Raw genomic sequence first — 21,395 nt, 5'->3', positions numbered from 1 at the left:
TTTCTGTTTTCTGTTCTATGACTGTCCATGTTAACTTTGTTTTCTATTATCTGGTAAATAGAGTTGGTTTGGTTGTCTTGTTTTGCATGCTTATTTCTCCGTCTGAGAGTTTGGAAGACAGAGAAGGGATTTTAGTTCTGCTAGATCACTGAATATTATTATTCAGTAATTGTTTATATTCATTGCCCCTGAAATAGTCAGTGACTCACCTCCTACGAAAAACAGAGTCACTGCACTTATGCCACATCCCTTTCCCCATTTCTCTACTTTACTGCTCTAGTTCTGATGGCACTTTTGGGGATGCTGTATTAAGCTACTGATGTCAATTTATAAAACACCTTAACTGAGGTGTAATTTACATACTGTAATATTTGCCCATTTAAATGTACAACTGAAATCCAACTTCAGGGCTTCCCTTGTGGTGCAGTGGTTAAGAATCCTCCTGCCAATGCAGGGGACACGGGTTCGAGCCCTGGTCCAGGAAGATCCCACGTGCCGCGGAGCAACTAAGCCCGTACACCACAACTACTGAGCCTGCGCTCCACAGCCCATGAGCCACAACTACTGAAGCCCGCGAGCCACAACTACTGAAGCCTGCGTGCCTAGAGCCCGTGCTCTGCAACAAGAGAAGCCACTGCAGCGAGAAGCCCGCGCACCGCAACGAAGAGTAGTCCCTGCTCGCCGCAACTAGAGGAAGCCCGCGCACAGCAACAGAGACCCAATGCAGCCAAAAATAAATGTATATATAAAAAAAAATGAATCCAACTTCAGAATGTTGCCATTTCCCCCCAAAGTTCCCCATTTCCACCCCTTTAAAGCCATTTCATGTAAAAGGAATCACAGTCTGTAGTCTATTGTCTGAGTCCTTTCACTCAGCACAACGTTTTCAATGCTCACACACGTGGTAGTCCGTACCAGCAATCCATTCTTTTTCATTTCTGAATCTATCCCGTTGCCCGGAGAGACTACATTCTGTTTATCCATGACCAGTTTATGGACATTTGGACTGTTTCAGCTTTTGGTCATTATCAGTAACACTGCTCTGAGCGATCCCGTGAGAACTGTGTAAACACACGTGAGTGCACTCGTTCCCAGGAATGGAACTGCTCCACTGTACTGAGGGACATGCTCGGATAACGTGCCAGGACCCGCTGAAGATGTTCAACAAAGACCGGAGGAAACCGGCCAGTAAACAGTGTGCAGCCTCGGACTGGACTGCAGACCAGGGAAGTCGAAGTCCACGGAGGACTGCGGGACGGCTGGGCCGTTGCAGGTGCTCTGGACACAGAGGGGCAGGTAGAAACGGGAGGGCTGAGCCCCCTCCTTGAGCGGACTCAGGGGGTCTGGGCGAGGCCGGAGAATGTTTTAACTCCAACAAGGTCTCAGGTGGTGCTGAAGCTGCTGGTCTCAGGACCACACTCTGTGAAGCAGAGGCTCAGGGAAGCTCAGCACATCACTGGGCATTCTTTACTTTTGATCACTTAACTGTGTCTGTGTAAGAGAGTATTGAGGTGGTAGGAAAAATGTGTAAGAAACATGATGTCTTCAACTTTTACTCCCAAATGATTCAGAAAGAAATATATGTATATTATAGAGAGAATGATAACACAAATGTGGCAAAATGTTAGCAATAGGTCAAAGTGGGTTAATAAGTTCTTTGTTCAATTCTTGCAACTTTTCTATACATTTTAAATAATTTCAAAGTAAAAAGTTGAAGAAAAGAACAACCAGTACATAACTCAGTGTCCAAGGCAAGGTTACTGGAAAGTGGATGCCAATCCATTAGGTTTCACAAGCAGACGCAACATACAATCCTTACCTAACTTGACATTATTATGTACCGCTGTGTGCCTCTGTAAACTATTAAATATAGCTTTATTTCTTTGACTATGAGTAAGAAAAACATAAACTGTCCCATGACCAATTTTATTTTATCTTTTTTTTTTTTAAAGATTTGTTTGATGCGGACCGTTTTTTGAAGTCTTTATTGAATTTGTTACAACATTGCTTGTTTTATGTTTTGGTTTTTTGGCCACGAGGCATGTGGGATCTTAGCTCCCCAACCAGGGATCAAGCTTTTTTTTTTTGTTTTGGCTGCGTTGGGTCTTCGTTGCTGCGCACGGGCTTTTTCTAGTTGCGGCGAGCGGGGGCTAGTCTTCGCTGCGGTGCGCGGGCTTCTCATTGCGGTGGCTTCTCTTGTTGCAGAGCACGGGCTCTAGGCACACAGGCTCAGTGGCTGTGGCTCGTGGGCTCTAGAGCGCAGCCTCAGTAGTTGTGGCGCACGGGCTTAGTTGCTCCGCGGCATGTGGGATCTTCCCAGACCAGGGCTCAAACCCCTGCACTGGCAGGCGGATTCTTAACCACTACGCCACCAGGGAAGCCCCCCATGACCAATTTTAATTGCTAAAATAATTAAGCCAGTTTATAGGAGATCAACATGAATTACCAGAAACGACACAGTAAGGCCAGGTAACATGAAATAAGTAACAGTGAGCAACTAGGAAAAAATATACTAGTGCTCATGCATCATTCTTCCCAAACAGCCGACGTCAACATTCGTAGCCTGTGTCTTCTTCAGTTCGGAAGTGAAACCAGCCTGAGCCGCACAGACGGGTGATACTAATCACGTCACAGCGCGCCCGCCCGGCTGCAGCGGCTCCTCGCTTTTAACCCCCAACACACTGACAACCCTCACAGCAACAGGTCGACACTGTGAACGCAGGGGAAAAAGCCCCAAATAAAACCGGCACCAGGACACACAGATAATAACCAATCCTTCAGTGATGGAGCTGAAATACTCAGTTAACGAGGCTAAAAACATAGTACCAAAATAATAAACCGGGCGTTCTGACACACCGTCAGCGCTGGTCTCTGAAAACAATGTGCACGCACTACTTCACTCAGCCCCACCTGCTGCCCTGCTGGCTTCTTAGTTACAAGTTGGTGTTTAAAGCCAGCTGCGGCGAGCTTGTGTACCTTAAACCCCAAGAGAGGGGGGCGGGAACAGCTTGTCACAAACTTGAGCAGTTTGCGCTTTTCCTCATCCGTGAAGCCTTCCACAACTCTCCAGAAGACTCTGATTACGGGGTGATCAGCAGAATAGCCGCCTATGACAAAAGGAACAGACGTTTGTATTAAAAACGAGGTAACTGCAGAAGCAAGGTTCTCCTAAAGGCACCAGAGGAACAAACTTTTAAGAGTGATTCCTTTTCGTCGTGCCTGTCCAGTGATGAACAGTCTTTTCTTCTTTCAGCTCACGGCTGAAAGCCAACTCTAGAGAAACACCTTTATTCTGTCCTGGTAGATGATGGGCAAGTACACAGCAGGGAGAGAAGCTTCAGAAGGTAAAGTACCAAAGGCCAGAATGAGGAACAAACACCCTGCAGCTACAAGATGAACCCCAGAAGCAAAAGATGCTGCAAAGGGGTCTGAGTTTTAAGAACTCTGCTAGGGGTCAAAAATCAGCCTCTGTTGAGTAGCAAACCCTAAATAACAAAGGATTTACATGATGGTCACACATCTAGAAATAGCAGAAACACTGGGATTTTTATTTTTAATAGAGCTAGTTAGTTTGCCAACACATCTTAGTATCTAAATTTGTTTTATCACCCATCCTTCCGACAACAAGGTAGAGACCATGGTTACCAACCCACCCCAGCACTCAATTAGACCACTGTTCTGAAGTGGGATACCTGCTACCTACAGCTTTTAATCTAGTTAAGTGCTTCCTAAGACGGAAATAATTGCTATATGTTGTTCCCTCATTGTTAATATACTACAGAAATACCATCAATAAAATATCTTAAGTGCATTAATTGGCACCGAAATGAACATGGTAATATTTTAAACCTATTTACTAGAATAGGAATAGCTAGGATCATTAAAGGCATACGCTTTCAGTGCAGACAGGATAACGCAAAGAAGCCAAGACCACTTCCTTGGCAAAGGAAAGCTTGGATTGATTTCATCCTTTTCAACAGAAGACTTGACAGTGAGGACAGTGTGACCTTAGGTATTACCTGCCTTTACAGAAACATTAGAGCTCAAATTTAGAGCAATACAAATTAATTACAGAAAGGGGAGACACAGGCACACGTTTATATACATATAAATATACACACATGGATATACGTAATTTACTTTAGTAAATTTAGTTCTGAAACCGTCACCACAATCCAGCTTTAAAACATATCCATTCCTCAAAAGGCCCCCACGTCCACCCCAGAGACAACCACGACCTGGTCTGTCTCTCAGTGTGCTCTTAAAGATGTTTCACGAAACGAAATTACACTCACGATACTGTGCAACTTTCACTACGATCCATTTCCAAAACCTTTTCAAAATTTACCTTGGAGGAAAGGTTGGGAAACAGCACTCCACAGAACAGAGGAGCTGGATGGGTTTCTTTTTAAAATTGTCGTGAACATGTAACATAAAATTCACCGTTTAAACCATTTTCAGGTGTTTAATCCAAGGGTGTTAATTACATTACAACCAGCAATTACAATTACACTACACTGCAACCGTCGCTGCTGTTTCCAACCCAAACGTCTTCATCACCCCAAGCAGACACTCCTATAACCACTAGGCAGTAACTTCCTGTGCCCCCTCCCCAGCCCCTGGTAACCTCTCATCTACTTTCAGTGACCAGGAATTTGCCACTTCCAGGTATTTCACCGAAGTTGAATCATACAGTATCTGTCCTTTTGTGTCTGGCTTATTTCACTTAGCGTAATGTTTCCAAGATTCATCCACGTTGTAGCGTGCATTTGAACGTCATTCCTTTTTAAGACTTCGTAATATTCCCATTGTGTGTCTACAACACATTCGTTGATCTATCACCTGTAGGCGGACACTGGGGTTGTTTCCACCTTTTGGCTCCTGTGAACAATGTTGCATGAACACAGGTGTTTCAGTCCTTGCCTCCAAGCCCTCTGGATATAGACCTAGGCGTAGAATTGCTGGATTATTATTTTTAATATTTATTTATTTGTTTGGCTGCGTCGGGTTTTAGTTGCGGCACGTGGGATTTTTTAGTGTGGCGCATGGGCTCTAGAGTGTGCGGGCTTAATAGCTGCGCCACCCAGACTCCCTAGCTGTGGTGTGAGGCATGTGAGATCTTAGTTCCCCGGCCACGGATTAAACCCACGTCTCCTGCATCGGAAGGCGGATTCTTTTTTTTTTTCAGTACGTGGGCCTCTCACTGTTGTGGCCCCTCCCGCTGCGGAGCACAGGCTCCGGACGCGCAGGCTCAGCGGCCATGGCTCACGGGCCCAGGCGCTCCGCGGCATGTGGGATCTTCCCGGACCGGGGCACGAACCCGTGTCCCCTGCATCGGCAGGCGGACTCTCAACCACTGTGCCACCAGGGAAGCCCGGAAGGTGGATTCTTAACCACGGGACCACCAGGGAAGTCCTGAATTGCTGGATTATATAGTAATTCTATGTTGAGCTTTTTGGGGAACCACCAAACCATTTTCCATGTTGGCTACTTTACATTCCCACAAGCAGTGAATGAGGGTTCCAATTTCTCCACATCCTTGCCAACACTTGTTATTTTCTGTGTGTGTGTGTGTGTGTGTGTGTGTGTATAGTAACAGCCATCCTAAGAGATGTGAATACACCTCCCTCTGGCCTGGTTTACATTTTCGTAGTGGTTAGTGACGCTGAGCATCTTTCTGAGCATACTGGCTATGTGTAATATCTTCTTTGGCGCAATGTCTATTCAAGCACTCTGCCCATCGTTGAACCGGCTTGTCTTCTTGTTGAGTTGTAAGGGTTCTTTACACATTCTGGATACCAGACCCTCATCAGACGTATGATTTGCAAATATCTTCTCCCATTCTGAAGGCTGTCTTTTCACTTTCTTAATAATGTTCTTGGATGCACAAAGCTTGTATTTTTGATCAAGTCCAATTTATTTACTTTTTTCTGTTGCTCCTGCTTTTGGTGTCGTATCTAAGAACCCGCTGCGAAATCCAAGGCCATGAAGATTAATCCCGGTGTTCTCCTAAGGGTTTTATGGTTTTAGGTATTACATTCAAGTTCTTGATCCATTTTGAGTTAATTTTTGCATATGGTGTGTGTGGGGGGGTACAGCCTCACTCTTTTGCAAAAATCCAGTTGTTCCACAATTAACTTTTCATATAACTGTAAACTTTTCCAAAGAGGTCCTACCATTTTAACACTGCCACCAGGCAAGAGGGTTCAGGTTTCTTCACATACTAACACTTAGCATTGTCTTCTTTGAGAACAGTCATTCTAGTGGGTATGTAGTGGTATCTCATCAGAATTTAATTTGCATTTCCCTAATAATTAATGGTGTTAGAACAACTGTTCCTGTGCTTATTTGCTTACCAGACATTCTTATATAGCTTCTTAAGTGAAAGACTTTATTTTCTGCCCATGTTCTAAAATTCAGTTGTTTATATTACTGAGTTGCAAGACTTCTTTATATACTGTGGACATAAGCCATTATTAGATATATTACTTGGAAATATTTTCTGTTAATCTCTGGCTTGTTTTTTCACTTTTTTAATGGTATCTTTTGAAGCGCAACATCTTTAATTTTGACAAAGTCCAAATTTCTATCAATTTCTTTTTTCTGGATCATGCTTTTGCTGTACAGCTAAAAACTCTGCCTAATCCAGCAGTCATGAAGGTTTTCTCCTATATGTTCTTTTAGAAGTTTTACAGTTTCGGCTTTTACCTACAGGTCTCTGATCCTGGTGAATTCATTTCTGCGTACGGTGTGAGGTCAAGGTCTAAATTCATTCTTTTCCACGTACCACTGAACTGTCAAAAATCATCAGCTGTAAATCTAAGGATTTGTTTCTGAGCTCCCAATTATGTTCCACTGATCGATATGTCTATCCCTGTGCCAGTCCCACAACGTCTTAGTTACTGTGGTTTACAGTAAGCTTTGAATCAGGGTGATGATCCTTCAACTTTGTCTCTATAAAATGTTTCGGCTGCTTTAGGCCCTTCACATTTCCATACAAATTTTAAAACCAGTCTGCTGATGTTTACCAAAAACCCTGAAAATACCAGAATAACAGACTATGGTTAAGGAAAACAAACGAAATAATAGTGGTTGTTTTAAGGATGATTTTTTTTTTTCCCTTTCCACTGCTCCCAAGTATATAAAATAAAGTTTATGGGACTTCCCTGGTGGTCCAGTGCTTAAGACTCCACATTCCCACTGCACGGGGCACGGGTGTGATCCCTGGTTGGGGAACTAAGATCCCGCATGACGCACGGCACAGCCAAAAGAAAAAAAGAAAAACAAAAAAACCTCACCAACGCCCGAAGAGTACACCCATCCAACTCGGAACAACCTAGTTATGCTTCTGTTATTTCGTTAACGACTAATGTTGTTGAGCATCTTTCTATGTGCTTACTGGCCATTTATGTGTCTTCTTTTTGGTTTTTCATTTTCTTGAAGAGTAAAAACTTTTAAGTTTAATTTAATCAAAAGTAAATATTTTGATGAGGTTCAGTTTTTAGGTTTTTCTATTTTTTGGTCCAGCACTATTTTTCAAAGCAGAAGACTGGAAGCAACCCAGTGGCCATAAGAAGAGGCTTAATAAGGTAAGTTGTGAAGAGAAAAAAGCAGGCCGCAGAATAGTGTATACAAACAAGGAAAATAAGAATGAAATTTGTATTTATATGTAAATATGTAAAGACACCAAGAACAGTGGTTACTCCTGGTGGGGACCGGCAGGGGAGGAATGGGATGGTGAGAAATGAGACAGGAAGAGGAGTTCACTGTAACCCCATACAGCCTGGGTTTTAAATCATGAATGAATTACCCATGTAAAAAAGCATGTTAGAAATTACTTTGGAAATATGACCATCTGTAACATTTTCAGGGATGGATAACTAGTAGTGATAACATACCTGAATAGTTTGTAAAGGATTTTAAGTCCTCCAGACTTATGGGAACTTGTGCACCAGAAATTAATACCTGAAAAAAAAAAAGTTCAGGTTATAAAACTGGAGGCAGATTTTAAGAAGGCCTTTCACATCAGGAAACACCCGTGTCCCCAGGTGCAAGAAGTGGACCTGGATCTCCTGCTGGTCGAACATTCGCAGCCACTCCAGGCTCACCACGTTGGCCAGGCCCTGCCGGAACGCCAGGCAGTGCTGGCGGATCTGCCTGTTCAGCCGATAGTCGGCCACCAGGTGGATGTACGCAATCCGGTTGGCGCTGCTCACCGGGATATCTTTTCCACCGAATTTTAGTTCAACCACCTGTGAATATTAAAATAAGAGTCAAAAACTTCTCAAAGTATAGGGTAGAACAAGAGTAGGAACAACTGTTTCAAGGGAACTTGACTGTGTTTCTCTGTACACGACAATGTTGGCGAAAACCAGCGCGTGCGGCCTCAGATGCAGGAGTCCCCTGGTGGGCCCTCCAAAGCTTGGCATCCTATTCTGTCTCTAAGAGCATTAACCACCCCGGCTTCCTCCAAAGTACCAAGGAATGATGCTACAAGGTAATCACGGCAATTCCATCAGAAAAATAATAATGAGAAATCACACAGGGCAATAAAAAATTAATTAAATAAAACAGAAATCACGAAGTGCAAATATATGAGCCGAATGACCAGCACGAGTCGGAAGGGATCCATCCTGGAGAAAACGCAGCTTAAGGAATTGAGGTCGTAGTAAAGCGAGTATTCTTGCTTGCACATACAGGTAGCACATATTTCTCTGTTTCCATATTACTACCATAAAGTACTTTGAATACGATATAAAGGGTAGTGGTAATCACTAGAAATAACTCCATTTCTCATGTATCTGCAAGCATTAGAAAGAACTTCTTTATCACTGTGTAACGACACTCAGAAAATCGCAGGCTCAGGAACCCCTGGGAAGCACCCCTGGAGCGTTGGGGGGAATGAGCCGCAGCGGGGATGGGGAGCCCGGACTCGGGTGCCCCGCACCTCACTTCACTGTGTGCCACAGAGAAGTCACCCGGCCCTGAACTCTGTGACACGGTGACACTTGCTTTGTCCATCCTGGAATTGTGACTATGTAAACTCACATAAGCAAAGCTGACTAGACAAAACTCCACAGACAGCTACAAATACGTAAGCCTAATTTACCAGAGTAGACTTCAGAATCCTCGTTTACTAGTGCTTAAACAAAAGAAATGCATTCTCAATGCGTGTGGATGAGGTAATGTATGCCAAGTATAAAGAAATATAAATACATCCGTAAAAGTGAACAAAGACATTCCAGAGTGGAGGAGTTATTCAGTTATTCAGTAAGGGGACTGCTGCCAGTGGAAACTGGGTAACATTCAAAACAGGCTCAATACGCCTAGTGAGTAGAGGGCAAACTTGGGGGGGTAAAAGCAGAGGAATGCTTGGATTATGGGCCATGGGAAAATGACTGATACCCTCCCCCCGCCGTGATTTCCTTCACAGCCTTTAGGCTCTTGGTAGTTATATTCCAAGTGCAACAAAGACACCCCCTCCCTCTGGGTGATGCCATTTTACCCCAATTGTTTTATCACTTTACAGAAAGGGCTATTTTAAGATCTGGTGATGGCTTTACTTAAATTAGCCTCTGTCTGATGGTTACACAACCATCTAGTGCTATCAAAGGTGTGCAGCTGTATCAGATGACGCTTCACTGCTCACTAATTCGCGTTCCCAGGGCTGGAACCGCCAGGTCCGAGGAGGGGCTCTGGGGCGAGGCCGCGCTGTCTCTTGTGCCGCTCTCCCGACAGGCCTCCTGTCACCCGAGCCACAGGAGCTGCGGTTCTGTTTCCACAGCTAAGACACCACCCCGCTTCCTTTAAGTGGATTAAAAGCAGATAATAAATGATGATGTACTGTGTGATCTGGAAGAAAAACGACCCGTGAAGGTATCGTTTAAAGAGCTTCCAAAGCCCCCGTTACCTGAGTAATCAGACAGCACTGACATTTCTAGTAACTTTAAAGTGGTTACGCTGGTAATTTAAGCTCCTCTCTCAGGCTACACTTAAAAAGCTATGTATGTTTAAATCACGTCAAATCTGTCCTCAGAGTTCCGTTTTGAGGGGCATATTTAAATCTTTAAACATGGAATCTTTAAAGCAAGAGCTCTCCTCTCTGCCGCCCTGGACGTCTACACCTTACGGCCCTTGGGAGTGCACAGGCACCGCACCCTCTGCACCCCCGCCCCCCCGCAGCCGTCACTCACGCACAGGGGCTCATTTCATCCTCACGGCAGCTTATCCCCTTCCGAAGATGAGCACGGGGTCTGTGACTCGCCCAAGGTCACACAGCAAAGCAGCATAACCAGGGCTTTAGCCAGGCTCTCATGATTCAAGTTCAGTGCTCGTCCACAGAACAGATGATTATTTATGGATCCATCTTAAACCCTGAGCATTTTCCTCAAGGGAGATATGTGCATAAATTAGTAATCTAAAATTTCAGGTTCACTTTTGAGTAAGCTAACAAGCAGCCATACTGATTACACTAAAGAAAAAACTGGAGAGCAACACCGTTATTTTAAAAGGGAAGATTCATTAACATAACCTGCCAACACAATGAAGTATTTGCATATTACATATCTTTAAATCGTGATGTTTTATAAACCTAAACCTGTATATGAGAACTAGGCTTTTACATATATTTCTACAGAAATCCATACGATCTCTCCCCAAACGAGGTACTTTACCAGTGACTTTAATTTTTCCAATTAGACTCTTTAGTATAATTATTCTTACGCGTTATCATCTATAATCTCTCTACTCAGTGGGAATTTCTATGAGTAACTGGAACATCCTGACTTCACACTTTTGCTTTGAACAGATTCCAGTATTATCAGTGGCGCTTTAATGGAACTCTTACATACGCGACATCTCACCATTACCGTCTATTTCAGAAGGAAAATGGGAAATACCCCCATTAGCAAAGGCCTCGGAGACGGCCCCAAAGCTTTTATTTCGTTTCTTCCAAGTCGTGCCACTAGGTGGAGCGAGGCAACAGCAGCATCACTGTCTGCGTGCCGACGTTCCCTTCGGACAATAATAAATCCCGTCTCTAAAAACATCTCAGTTTTGCAGTGCTGAAATTTCAGCTCTAGGAGATGGAAGAAGAGGTCAAAACAAAACAAGCAAATGAAATCTGGTTCTCAGCCCCTCATCCTTTTATCTTACAGCATCGATGCCAGTTCTCAAAGATGCCTAGATGACCAAGCAGGAGGAAGGAGGAGGTCTCAGGAAGCATTATTTCCTTTATTCCTGTTTAGGATTTAGTCACCTATTTCTGAAACAGGTAGCTTTTTTTTTTTTTTTTTGCGGTACATGGGCCTCTCACTGCTGTGGGCTCTCCCGTTGCGGAGCACAGGCTCCGGACGCACAGGCTCAGCGGCCATGGCTCACGGGCCCAGCTGCTCCGCAGCACGTGGGATCTTCCCGGACCGGGGCACGAACCCGCGGTCCCCTGCATCGGCAGGCGGACTCTCAACCACCGCGCCACCAGGGAAGCCCTTGTGTACGCTTTTTGCTTCAGTTTTGGAAGACATCACGATGGAGAATAAACCACAGAACAGTTCTGTAGTCAAGGGGGGAAGCCAATGAAAAGATACTAAATCTCTTAGTTTTCCTGAGGGACTCTTGGTACTACAGCACAGCGCTGTGTACTATATGCAACACCACAGTGAAACGGCACTTCACACCCGCTAGGAGGGCTCTTATTTAAAAAACAGAGAGAAAAGGAAGCGGAAAATAACAAGTGCAGACAAGTATGTGGAAGAATCGGAACCCTTGTGCACTGCTGGCAGGAATGTAAAATCATGTGAAAACAGTACAGAGGGTCCTCAAAAAGTTAAACACAGAACTGCCATATGACCCAACAATTCCACTTTTAGGTATACACCCAAAATAACTGAAAACAGGGACCCCAAAAGATATTTATACAGCAACAGCCATGGCATCATTATTCACGATAGCTGGAACAACTGTAATGTCCGTCAACAGATGGATAAACAAACGTGACACATCTAACAATAGCATGTTCTTCAGTCTGGAAAAGAGAAACTCTGCAATGTCCTGCCTGCCCCACCCCTCGTCCGACTCAAATAAAATCTACTTAGTCCAAGACACTGATCCACAGAACGTAATTTTACAAATGAAAATTACGGTCAAACTGCTCTCGTTAAGAGCTTTTCTCACTGCTTAACCAAACTGTGGTTTCTCTGAATTCTGGAACCACCTGACCCAGAGAATACCCAGGACCCGCCCTGACTCACAGAACCAGAACCTCAGCTTCCGCTGACAGGAGGCGCAAGTGTCTTATTATTAGTTTTCCTACTAGCTCTGAAACGCACCTGGTAGGCTCTCTTACCCCGAAACACCCCCAAATCAGCTAAATGAAACACCGGCTCTCTTCCTGAGCATACGTTTAGCCTTCCTAAAGCCCAAGGCCCTAAAAGGTTCTCCATGGACGACAGGATAAAGCCCAGACTTCTTGGCTCTGTCTACCTACTCTCCTCCAAGCCTGTGAAACTTCAGCCACTTCCAAATCCATCTGTTTACCTACCTGGTGACCCCTCATCACCCACCCAGAGCCTCTTCCGGGCAGCCCTCCCTGATCTACTTGGATGGGAGCAATCCTTTTGAGCTACTACTAAACTACAGATCTCCCAACGCAGATCATATCCGCCTCTAGTTAGAATGAGGGCGCGCTTACAGTTAAAGGCAACCTCCTCCGCACAGCCCACTGGCCGGCGCACAGAGCACCACCAACCCCTCCTGAACGACGAAGGAGGGAAGAACAGGCATGGAGGCGAGCAGGCGACGCCACAGGAAACACTCGAAGCCGCGTCGATCCATACGGGGTCAGCGCTGCGCCACAGGGCTCAGTCACCCGTGGGGTCAGTGCGCGGTCCACGCGGCCTGGACCGGACACTACGGACCTGCTGGACACACAGATACTTCTAAGCTGGCAAAGCCGACAACCTTGGAAAGCCTGGACTAGAAACCGAGGAGTAACAGAAGCTTAGAGAAGCAAGTACAAAGTTTAAAGATAACAACACTTTCATAGTTAAAGTCCAACTACTAGATTCAGAAAAGATTATCAATCTACGTAAGAACAGCAGAAAAGATGCATCTCTCCTGCAAAAGAGACAACTTCTGTGAAAACCAAATATAAGTCAGAAAAGCACGGTTGGTTACTCTTCTTTTTAAGAGTTGGAATGTTTTTCATCTGACTGAAAATATAAATATACATGTAGCAAGACAATATTAAAGTTTCAAATAGACATCAGGTCACGACTACTCTTAAACATCTGATTTTTATTCTATCGTTTCTCCTAGTATGTTAGTGTATCTCATTAACATTTTACATGACCATCACAATCCATCCTTATTAGAATGTTAAATGAAACTGTAACATAATATAGTTATATTTTATGTACACAGTTCACTTAAACTCTTACCAAATAAAGCGTTCATATTAAATGGCAGAACGGAGAAAAGACTTCCGAAAATGGGAATACTGGTGATGGAGTATAACTAATAGGAAAAGAGAAATTAATCGATACGGAGAAATATACAGCGAAAATGCTACATGGAACTATTTTAATCAGGGAGAAAAAATTACGTTTTATCCTTCAGTTAGTCAAAATTGCTCTACAATCTTAAATCTTAACCTTTAGAGTCACTCATTATCTTCCTTATTTTATCCAGAATTAACTGGATATTATTATTATTTGCACAAGGCAGCAAGAGGCACTTCAAAGTAACCGGAAACACGAAGACCCAATCAGCATTATAGTAACAGTTGGTTACTTCAAAAATCCCATGACATATTAACAAATATGACTTCCAAAGTGCTCAAACAATTCGATTTGCCTGTGTGCATCTTTTAAAGGTCTGCAGGCTGTGGGATCACGTGCGCGCGTGTTCAAGTAGACAGAATCGTATGATGACCCCCACGCCCACCTCCACCACCAGCTTCAGCAAGCTCCACCTCGCGGCCAATCTAGGCCACCTGTGCCTTCACCTACTGGCCCGGTTCTCATGACATCCGAAGCAAATCCTGGGCGTTAAATCGTTCAGTACGTATGGTGTACGTGAGTGTTCATAGCAGTATTACTCCTAAGAGCCAAAAAGCGGAAATAACCCGAACACTTATCAGCTGGTCAAGGATATGTGCTACATCCACATATACATCATCATATACATCAGTTGGCCAGAAAAGAGAGTGAAGTACACCTGCAGCACCCAGTGAACGAAGCTAGGCACCAGAGGCCACACACCCTAAGGTTCCAGGTGTGAAAAACACCCAGAAGAGACAAGTGCACAGCGACAGGAAGTGGGCCAGTGCTCGCCTAGACTGAGGACGGGCGGGACGTGCTGCTGGGCACACGGTGTCTCCGTGGTGATAACAGTGTCCTAAACGTGGATGCTGGAGCTGGTCGTACTAACCCACCTTGTACAGGCTACAGGGCGGAATTCATGGTACACGGATCGTATCTCAATAAAGCAGCTATTCAAAACCTTAGCTTGACTCTCTAGTATGTTATTTACTTTTCTCAAGGATAAAAATGACAGGAGCACGCAGGTGGACAGTGAAGGTCTGCGACCCGCGTTAAGAGCTGCCGAGGGCCACTCGGCTGGATGAGGACAAAGGAGCACTGCCCGCCCCCGAGGCTCCAGAAGTGAGGCGGGAGGCAAGGTTAGCTCACAGCCACGCGAGTGACCGTCACAGGAGGACGGCTGCTGTGCCTGGCAGCCTGGCACCACGAGGGGTGGCGAGGGCCGCGCTCACCACCGGAACTCCCCCAGCTCTGCTCTCAGCCCCGGGACTCTTCCGAGGAAGATGCGCACAAGCTCATACCGCGGAACCAAGCGTCCCCGCACACCAGAGCCCCGACTCACCTGCGCCTCTCCGAGGTCGTTGTTCACCACGGTGAAGTTCAACCCCAGCTCCTCCACGTCACCTTCGTAGCTCTTGAGAAACAGCAAATTCTTATACACTTCGGGGTCTAAGGACGCCAGGTGGTGGATGTCCACGTCCGCGCTGGTTCCAAGCAGCTTGGACAGGAAAAAGCCAGCGAAGGGCAATTCCACCAGCATATTTTCGTAGAGAGCCTTCAAATGAGAACAAAGACCACTGATTAGCATTTCATAAGAACTCTTTTTTCATACTTCCTAAAAATGAGAAAACGTATGTCCAATTTGATATTTAACAGAATCCTAAGATAGCAGACGACTGATTCTCCTCCATGAGGAGGATGGTGGAAGCTAGTATTTGGTGAGCGTTTACCACGTGCCAGGCCACGGTTTAAGCATTCAATGCATACATTCACTACGTAGAAGCTTCTAGAACAGACTACCAAAGAATTCTGGGGCCGAAGCGCCAATGGGGATTTTTAAGAGCCACAGCCTTCATGCTGCAAGAGCCTGCCAGGTGCTTTCTGTGAAGTGTCTTGCAGGTGCGTCAGTCTCCTAGGGCTGCTGTAACAAAGCATCACAGACTGGGTGGCTTCAAACAACAGAAACTTATCGTCTCCCAGTCTGAAGGCCTGAAATCAAGGTGGCAGCAGGGCCACGCTCTCTGGGCGGGCGCTAGGGGAGGGTCCTTCCTGCCTCTTCCAGCTCCGGCGTTGCCGGCACCTTGCTGGGCCCTGGCCTGTTGCTGTGCCCCTCCAGCCTCTGCCTCTGGACGTGCTGGCCTCCCCTTGTGTGTGTCCCTCTCCTTTCTCTTATGAAGACGCCAGTCACTGGATTCTGGGACCCACTCTACCCAATATGACCTCACCTGAGCTTGCCTACATACGCAAAGACCCATCTTTCCGAATGTCGCATCACAGGTACAGGGTATTAGGAGTTGAGCACATCTTTGGGGGGGGGTCACAATTCCACCCACAACGGCAGGCCAGACCACGTCGGTGGCCACCCCTCCACTCTGCCCTTTAGCACAAAAGGAGCACAATGTGTGCCAAGGTTGGGTTTCAGGTAATTTCCAATGTCAAGAAATCATCTTCTTCTTTAGATTTTTTTTTCACCATCAAATGGGGGAAAAAAAAAAGCATTCTTAGCTCGGTGACCATACAAACATAGGTGGCAGGCTACAGGCCCACAGGCTGTAGTTTGCCAACACACAGTGTAAAATGAAGAGATCGGGCCTTAGAACTCGGGAGATTTGCCCAGTATTGAGTTAGTAGGCAGCAAAACTGGTGTCAAAACCCAGATTCCCTGATGCCCAGATCAGTGTTTTCCCTGTAAGTTACTGTCTACCTTTACGTCTAAGGATGGCAATGTGTAATGACTTTTGCAACTCTTTATATTAAGGTATAATTTACATAAAGTGAAATGTACAACACGCCAGTACTTGCTCACAGCTGTGTAACGACCGTTCAGATCACAACAGAGAACATTTACACCCCCTCCCCAAACCTAGCGCCCCCTCAGTCCTCAGTCAACACCCTCCCTCCCTCAGGCTAACCCTCACTCTGCTGTCACCACAGATAAGTTTTGCCAGTTCTGGAGCTTCATAATTGGGGCTATACAGTATGTGTTCTTTCATATCTGTCTTCTCACAACATACTGTTTTTGAGATTCACCTATGTTACCGTTGTTAACAGCTCTGCCTAGTCACATGACGATGGACATGTGAGTGGTCTCCAGTCTCGGCTACGATCACAGAGCTGCTATATCAGTCACTGGCCTGCCTTTCTGTGGGTCTGTGCTCTGATTTCTCTTTATTGTATACCTGAGCAGGCTGGGTGACAGTGGAAGTACTGGAGCACAAGGAAGGTTTAACTATATTAGACACTGACATGCTGTCTTCCAAAACACAATTTCTTTTCGCCATGACCAGCAATGCAGGAAGGTTCTAACTGGTCTACATTCTCACCAATTATCAGTACTGTCACTCTTAAGGTTTAGTTATTCCGGTTGGTGCAACGGGGTAATCTAATCTCATTGTGGTTTTAAATTACATTTCCCTGATGACCAGTGTGGATTACACTAAGTGTTAGTATTACTATATTAATCTCCAGAGAGGGTAGGAAATACAATTATATAAAGTTTTCCAACATAATGTCAGGGTTCACCATCCCTGTGGCCTGAGGCTGTAAAATGCGACAAGGAATCAGAAACGTGCTGTAAAGTTTTCAGAAGCATTATTATTTTATTGTAGCAGATGACTTAGAAGCCCCGACAAATCTTTCTTGTCAAAAATGTTCTAACGAAAATAGTTACCGCTCATCGAATGCTTGCTACGTAACAGGCGTTCTGCCAAGCAGGCAGCACCAGTGACCGCATTTCCATTTGGCCCCTGGAAAATCCGACTGACCGTAAGGTAAGTGATTCTTATGTGCAAGTCAAGGGTAAATCTGGATTTCCCCCACAAAGGCCATTTTTGTTACCATACATCTAATCTGCAAGGACACGGATCCTCTGAGAAGCTCCCATGACTGTAGTCACCCCCGCTCTCAGGGGAGAAGGGGTGTCAGTCCCTCGCTTGGTAAATGCAGAGCTGGAAGCGTCACCTTGAGCACGGGGGATCATGGACCTTTCTCTGTTTGCAGGGCAGTCTGTGACCCCAGAAGGACAGACAGGGTGTGAGGGTTGGACTAACTCTGCCTTAGCGACCCCTACCATCAGCTATGCCGTGTGACACACTCCGATCTTCTTTAAACCACTGTGTGAGGATTCAGTGCTATGATGCTATGCATGCAACTAAAATAAAGCAAAATTTAATCTAAGGGGTGATCGCTCAGCCATGAAATTAACTTCAGAAGTCACTCTTCCAAGAGGCCACCCACCTGGCCACACCCACACACGCTAAAGGCTAAGCACAGGGTTTAGTGAGACAGACCTGTGTGACGTAACTAATGCCAGAGTGAGCTGGCACTGCCCCTCCCACCTTCCCCACATTAAAGATGGCAGCCTTGTGCCACTGTGCACCGTGGGAGGGACCCTTCCGTAGTCACAGCTTCCAGCACTACTGCACTACTGAACCCTCTATCTCAGGGGTCCCCAACCCCCGGGCTGCGGACTGGTACCGGTCCGGGGCCTGTTAGGAACCGGGCCGCGCAGCAGGAGGTGAGTGGCGCGCGGGCGAGCGAGCGAAGCTTCACCTGCCGCTCCCCACATCGCTCACATTATTGCCTGAACCATATCCTCCTCCCCGTTGCCCCATGGAAAAACTGTCTTCCACGAAACTGGTCCCTAGTGCCAAAAAGGTTGGGGACCGCTGCTCTATCTCATACTCGGGTGGCAGTCTATGATCACTGACCCTTACACACTCATATGCATGCTTCCCCCTTTCCCCCTAAACGTCCAGAGAAAGCTCAGGTACCCCCTGAGACCCACATTTTAAACTCTCACCCACTAATATGACTGGAGGAAACTAGAAAACAGCTATGAAACATCCTCCCAGAAGTAAACACCCAGAGTGCACTGGCTTCGGTTCAGAAGCCACTGGCCGGCACCATGAGCCACACTCCTGAGGGACGTCACCGCGTCACCGCGTCTCAGGAGGCCAGGCTCCCCATCTTCCCCCAGTGGAGACCACAGATGCTCTGTGCCAGGGAAACTGGACTGTTATGTCCCTGTGCTTTTATTTGATCTGAAGACTAATGATTACCCAATTAATTTTGAAAGGATGGCATAAAAGGACTTCTTAATTAGAGAATGAGTAATAAAACGGCAACTGGTACTTAAGTCATCCACTGATAATGTAAAGAGTGAGCTGTTTGGAGAAGCCACGGTTTGCTTCAAGTTAAGAATGGCCGATACTATTAACCTGAAGCACTTATAAACCCCATTACTTCTAAATGAATGATGCCTTCAGAGCCAAGGAGAGCATTCTGCAGAAGACGACGTGATTGATCCCAGGTGTTGAAGAAAAGCCTCATTTGTACAGTGGACTGTAAAGTAAACTCAAGGTGTAAATCATCTGATGTTCAATATATAAGGTCATTGTTTGCCATTTCTGCATTAGTAACAATAAACCTGTGAAGTTTGTTAAATCTATCAGAGCTACCTGAATTTTAAACAGAAATTCCACTGTGACTCATAAAATGTAAATGCATAGGTATAATTTTTTACACGAGGCAGGTTTAAACCTTTAGAGCATTTAATATACAAGCACTAATAAATGATAGCACTAAAAACTATGATCGCATCAGCTAAATGGGTTATAAATTAAATTTCCATAATGTATGCAACTGAGATACAAACGTAAGCATAAATCAGGGTATTTTCTAAACACAGGTTAATTACACAACTTCAAAAACTGCCAATTTTTTATGCAAAATAATCCACTTAGCGTTTTTCACACTGGCCTTAATTCTCAGTCAGCTGCACCACACTTGTTCCTAGAAGCATATCAATAACTACTTGTCATGAAAAAATAGCAATAGGTATATTGAAAAAAGCCCTATAACGCATTTTTCAACTGTCTGTCTTTTATGAGTGTTTATAGCTAGAAATTGTGCCAAAATGATCTGAAATAAAAAGGATTAATTATGGCAGAAGCCTTTTAATATAAGTAAGTGCAGCCGCAATGCAATCAACGCAGATCAGGGCCCTACCGGCAGAGCCAGTGTGAGCCGCATCTCAGGCCGCTTGTTTGTGGCCAAATAACTTCAGTAATTTACTACATTAAGAATCAATAAGAAAAAATAATGCTTTTCAAATGCATCTCTATCAATCTTCAGGTAGTTCTAAAGTGAACATTTATAACTTAATCTAAAAACTATATCAGAGATGTCTTGTTTTAAAGCCACTCTAACTGAGCAAGGAGATAATTTTAATTATTTCCGATCATGCTAGCCTTGGAGTTTGAAAAATAAAAGGTATGTAAAATAAGAATGTAAGCTGATAGCAGTATGCTATTTAATTTAGTAGCTAGGCTTCAGAATTAATAACTGAGAGTTGAAAAACACGGTCTCTGGGGCTACCATTGATTTTTATGATAAGCTCCTGCAGGGCAGGAAACACATCTGATCTTCAGTGCAAGTCTACGTACAACATACAGTGCCTAGTCATTTAGCAGATTTATTAAGTGCCAACTGTGTGCTAGGGACCGCTGATCTGTAGGATGGAATTCTGCATCCATGAACTTGTTCGCAAAAAACCATTTATTCTCTTTTGAGACATTTCAGGTTATGCAAAACTATGTGTATGGGGCTTCATTTCAAACCCTTCCGCACCGCTTACTCCTGTACCCCTCTGTCCACACCACCGCCTGACCCTCAGCGACACAGCACACATTGCGTGTCGGGTCTCACCTGCGCCATTGCCACCCAGGGGGACGAGGTGTCCCACCAGCCCTGGAAGCGAAGGAGAGGTTTTTACTTGTTCATGGCAACTGATAACCCTCACGGAGGGTCTGACAGCTTTATTTTCAAAAACAGCTCTTTCACTCCTGAAATCCTGTGAGGATGCTAGACGGGTAGGGGATGAGAGTGCCCACCTCAATCCTGTTTTCCTCACCGGGTATCCAGAAACCCACCCACGGTGTGACAGCGACTCTGCCCAGCGACTGCCGCCCCCCAGGCCCCTCCCCCCAGCTCAGGCTCCACAGAGGCTGCTCTGCTCCTCCCACTGGGCCCACCAGAAGGTCTCCAGACGATAAAGCATTCACGTCTCCACAGCCAAAGTGACAAAACCCACACTCCCATTTCTACCCACAAGAAGTAAATATTGGGACTTCCCTGGCGGTCCAGTGGTTAAGACTCTGCGCTTCCACTGCAGGAGGCACGGGTTTGATCCCTGGTCGGGGAACTAGAGTCCAGTATGCCGCACGGCACGGCCAAAAGAAAAAAAGAAGTAAATATCTGGGAGTTCTAGAGCAGCTGTTATATTCCTGCTCCTGGAAAGACACTCGTTAAGGTACCTCATACAACCAAGAACTTTTCTCCGTAATTAAAAGAAAACATTTTGCAGGTTTAAAAATTCTACTTTCACCAGCAGGATAATAAAATATTAGACTTTTGAACTGTGAGGATCTGGTGTCCCTCAAGGGTAGGAGGCGTCACTGCCAGGTACTGAGGACCCTTACTAACTAACGAGGGTGATGATATCTGTGACATGCCCCACCCACGAACCCACCTCACACTGACCTCCCCCTCCCCTAACGCCTCTGACGTTAAGGCTCTACCAAACTACCATATTACAGCACTACTTTTTGGTAACAGCTTTGCTGAGATATAATTCACGTACCGGACGATTCACCCATTTAAAGCGAACAATCCAGTGGTTCAGATATTCACAGAGTTGCGCAACCATCACCACGACTGGTTTTTGAACATTTCACACCCCCAGCCCCGGGCAGTCAAGGGTCTGGCTTTCCGTTTCTCAGAGTCCCTAGGCGTCCCGAGCGGGGACGCGCCCGTCTGGGCACCAGGCTGTGCACTGCCGCCCACGAGCCCTGCCAG

At 45.4% G+C, this 21,395-nt stretch overlaps 1 protein-coding gene across 3 annotated transcripts in view; it reads right to left on the bottom strand.

The window, feature by feature from the left end:
• Positions 1-21,395, bottom strand: part of UBE3C (ubiquitin protein ligase E3C) — a 118,236-nt gene that overhangs the window by 8,505 nt on the left and 88,336 nt on the right. For all 3 annotated transcript variants that reach the window (XM_024739191.1, XM_024739192.1, XM_024739193.1), the window contains exons 19-22: positions 14,881-15,093; positions 8,064-8,252; positions 7,899-7,965; positions 2,977-3,107 (exon numbers count right to left, since the gene is read on the bottom strand). In XM_024739191.1, the coding sequence (XP_024594959.1) occupies positions 2,977-3,107; positions 7,899-7,965; positions 8,064-8,252; positions 14,881-15,093 (600 nt within the window). The remainder of the gene's footprint in view (positions 1-2,976; positions 3,108-7,898; positions 7,966-8,063; positions 8,253-14,880; positions 15,094-21,395) is intronic.

This window comes from Neophocaena asiaeorientalis, unplaced genomic scaffold (genome assembly GCF_003031525.2).
Source record: "Neophocaena asiaeorientalis asiaeorientalis breed wild unplaced genomic scaffold, Neophocaena_asiaeorientalis_V1.1 scaffold145, whole genome shotgun sequence".
Taxonomy (NCBI): domain Eukaryota; kingdom Metazoa; phylum Chordata; class Mammalia; order Artiodactyla; family Phocoenidae; genus Neophocaena; species Neophocaena asiaeorientalis.
The sequence above is the reverse complement of the archived record's forward strand: the minus strand, read 5'-3'. Positions and strand labels throughout refer to the sequence as shown.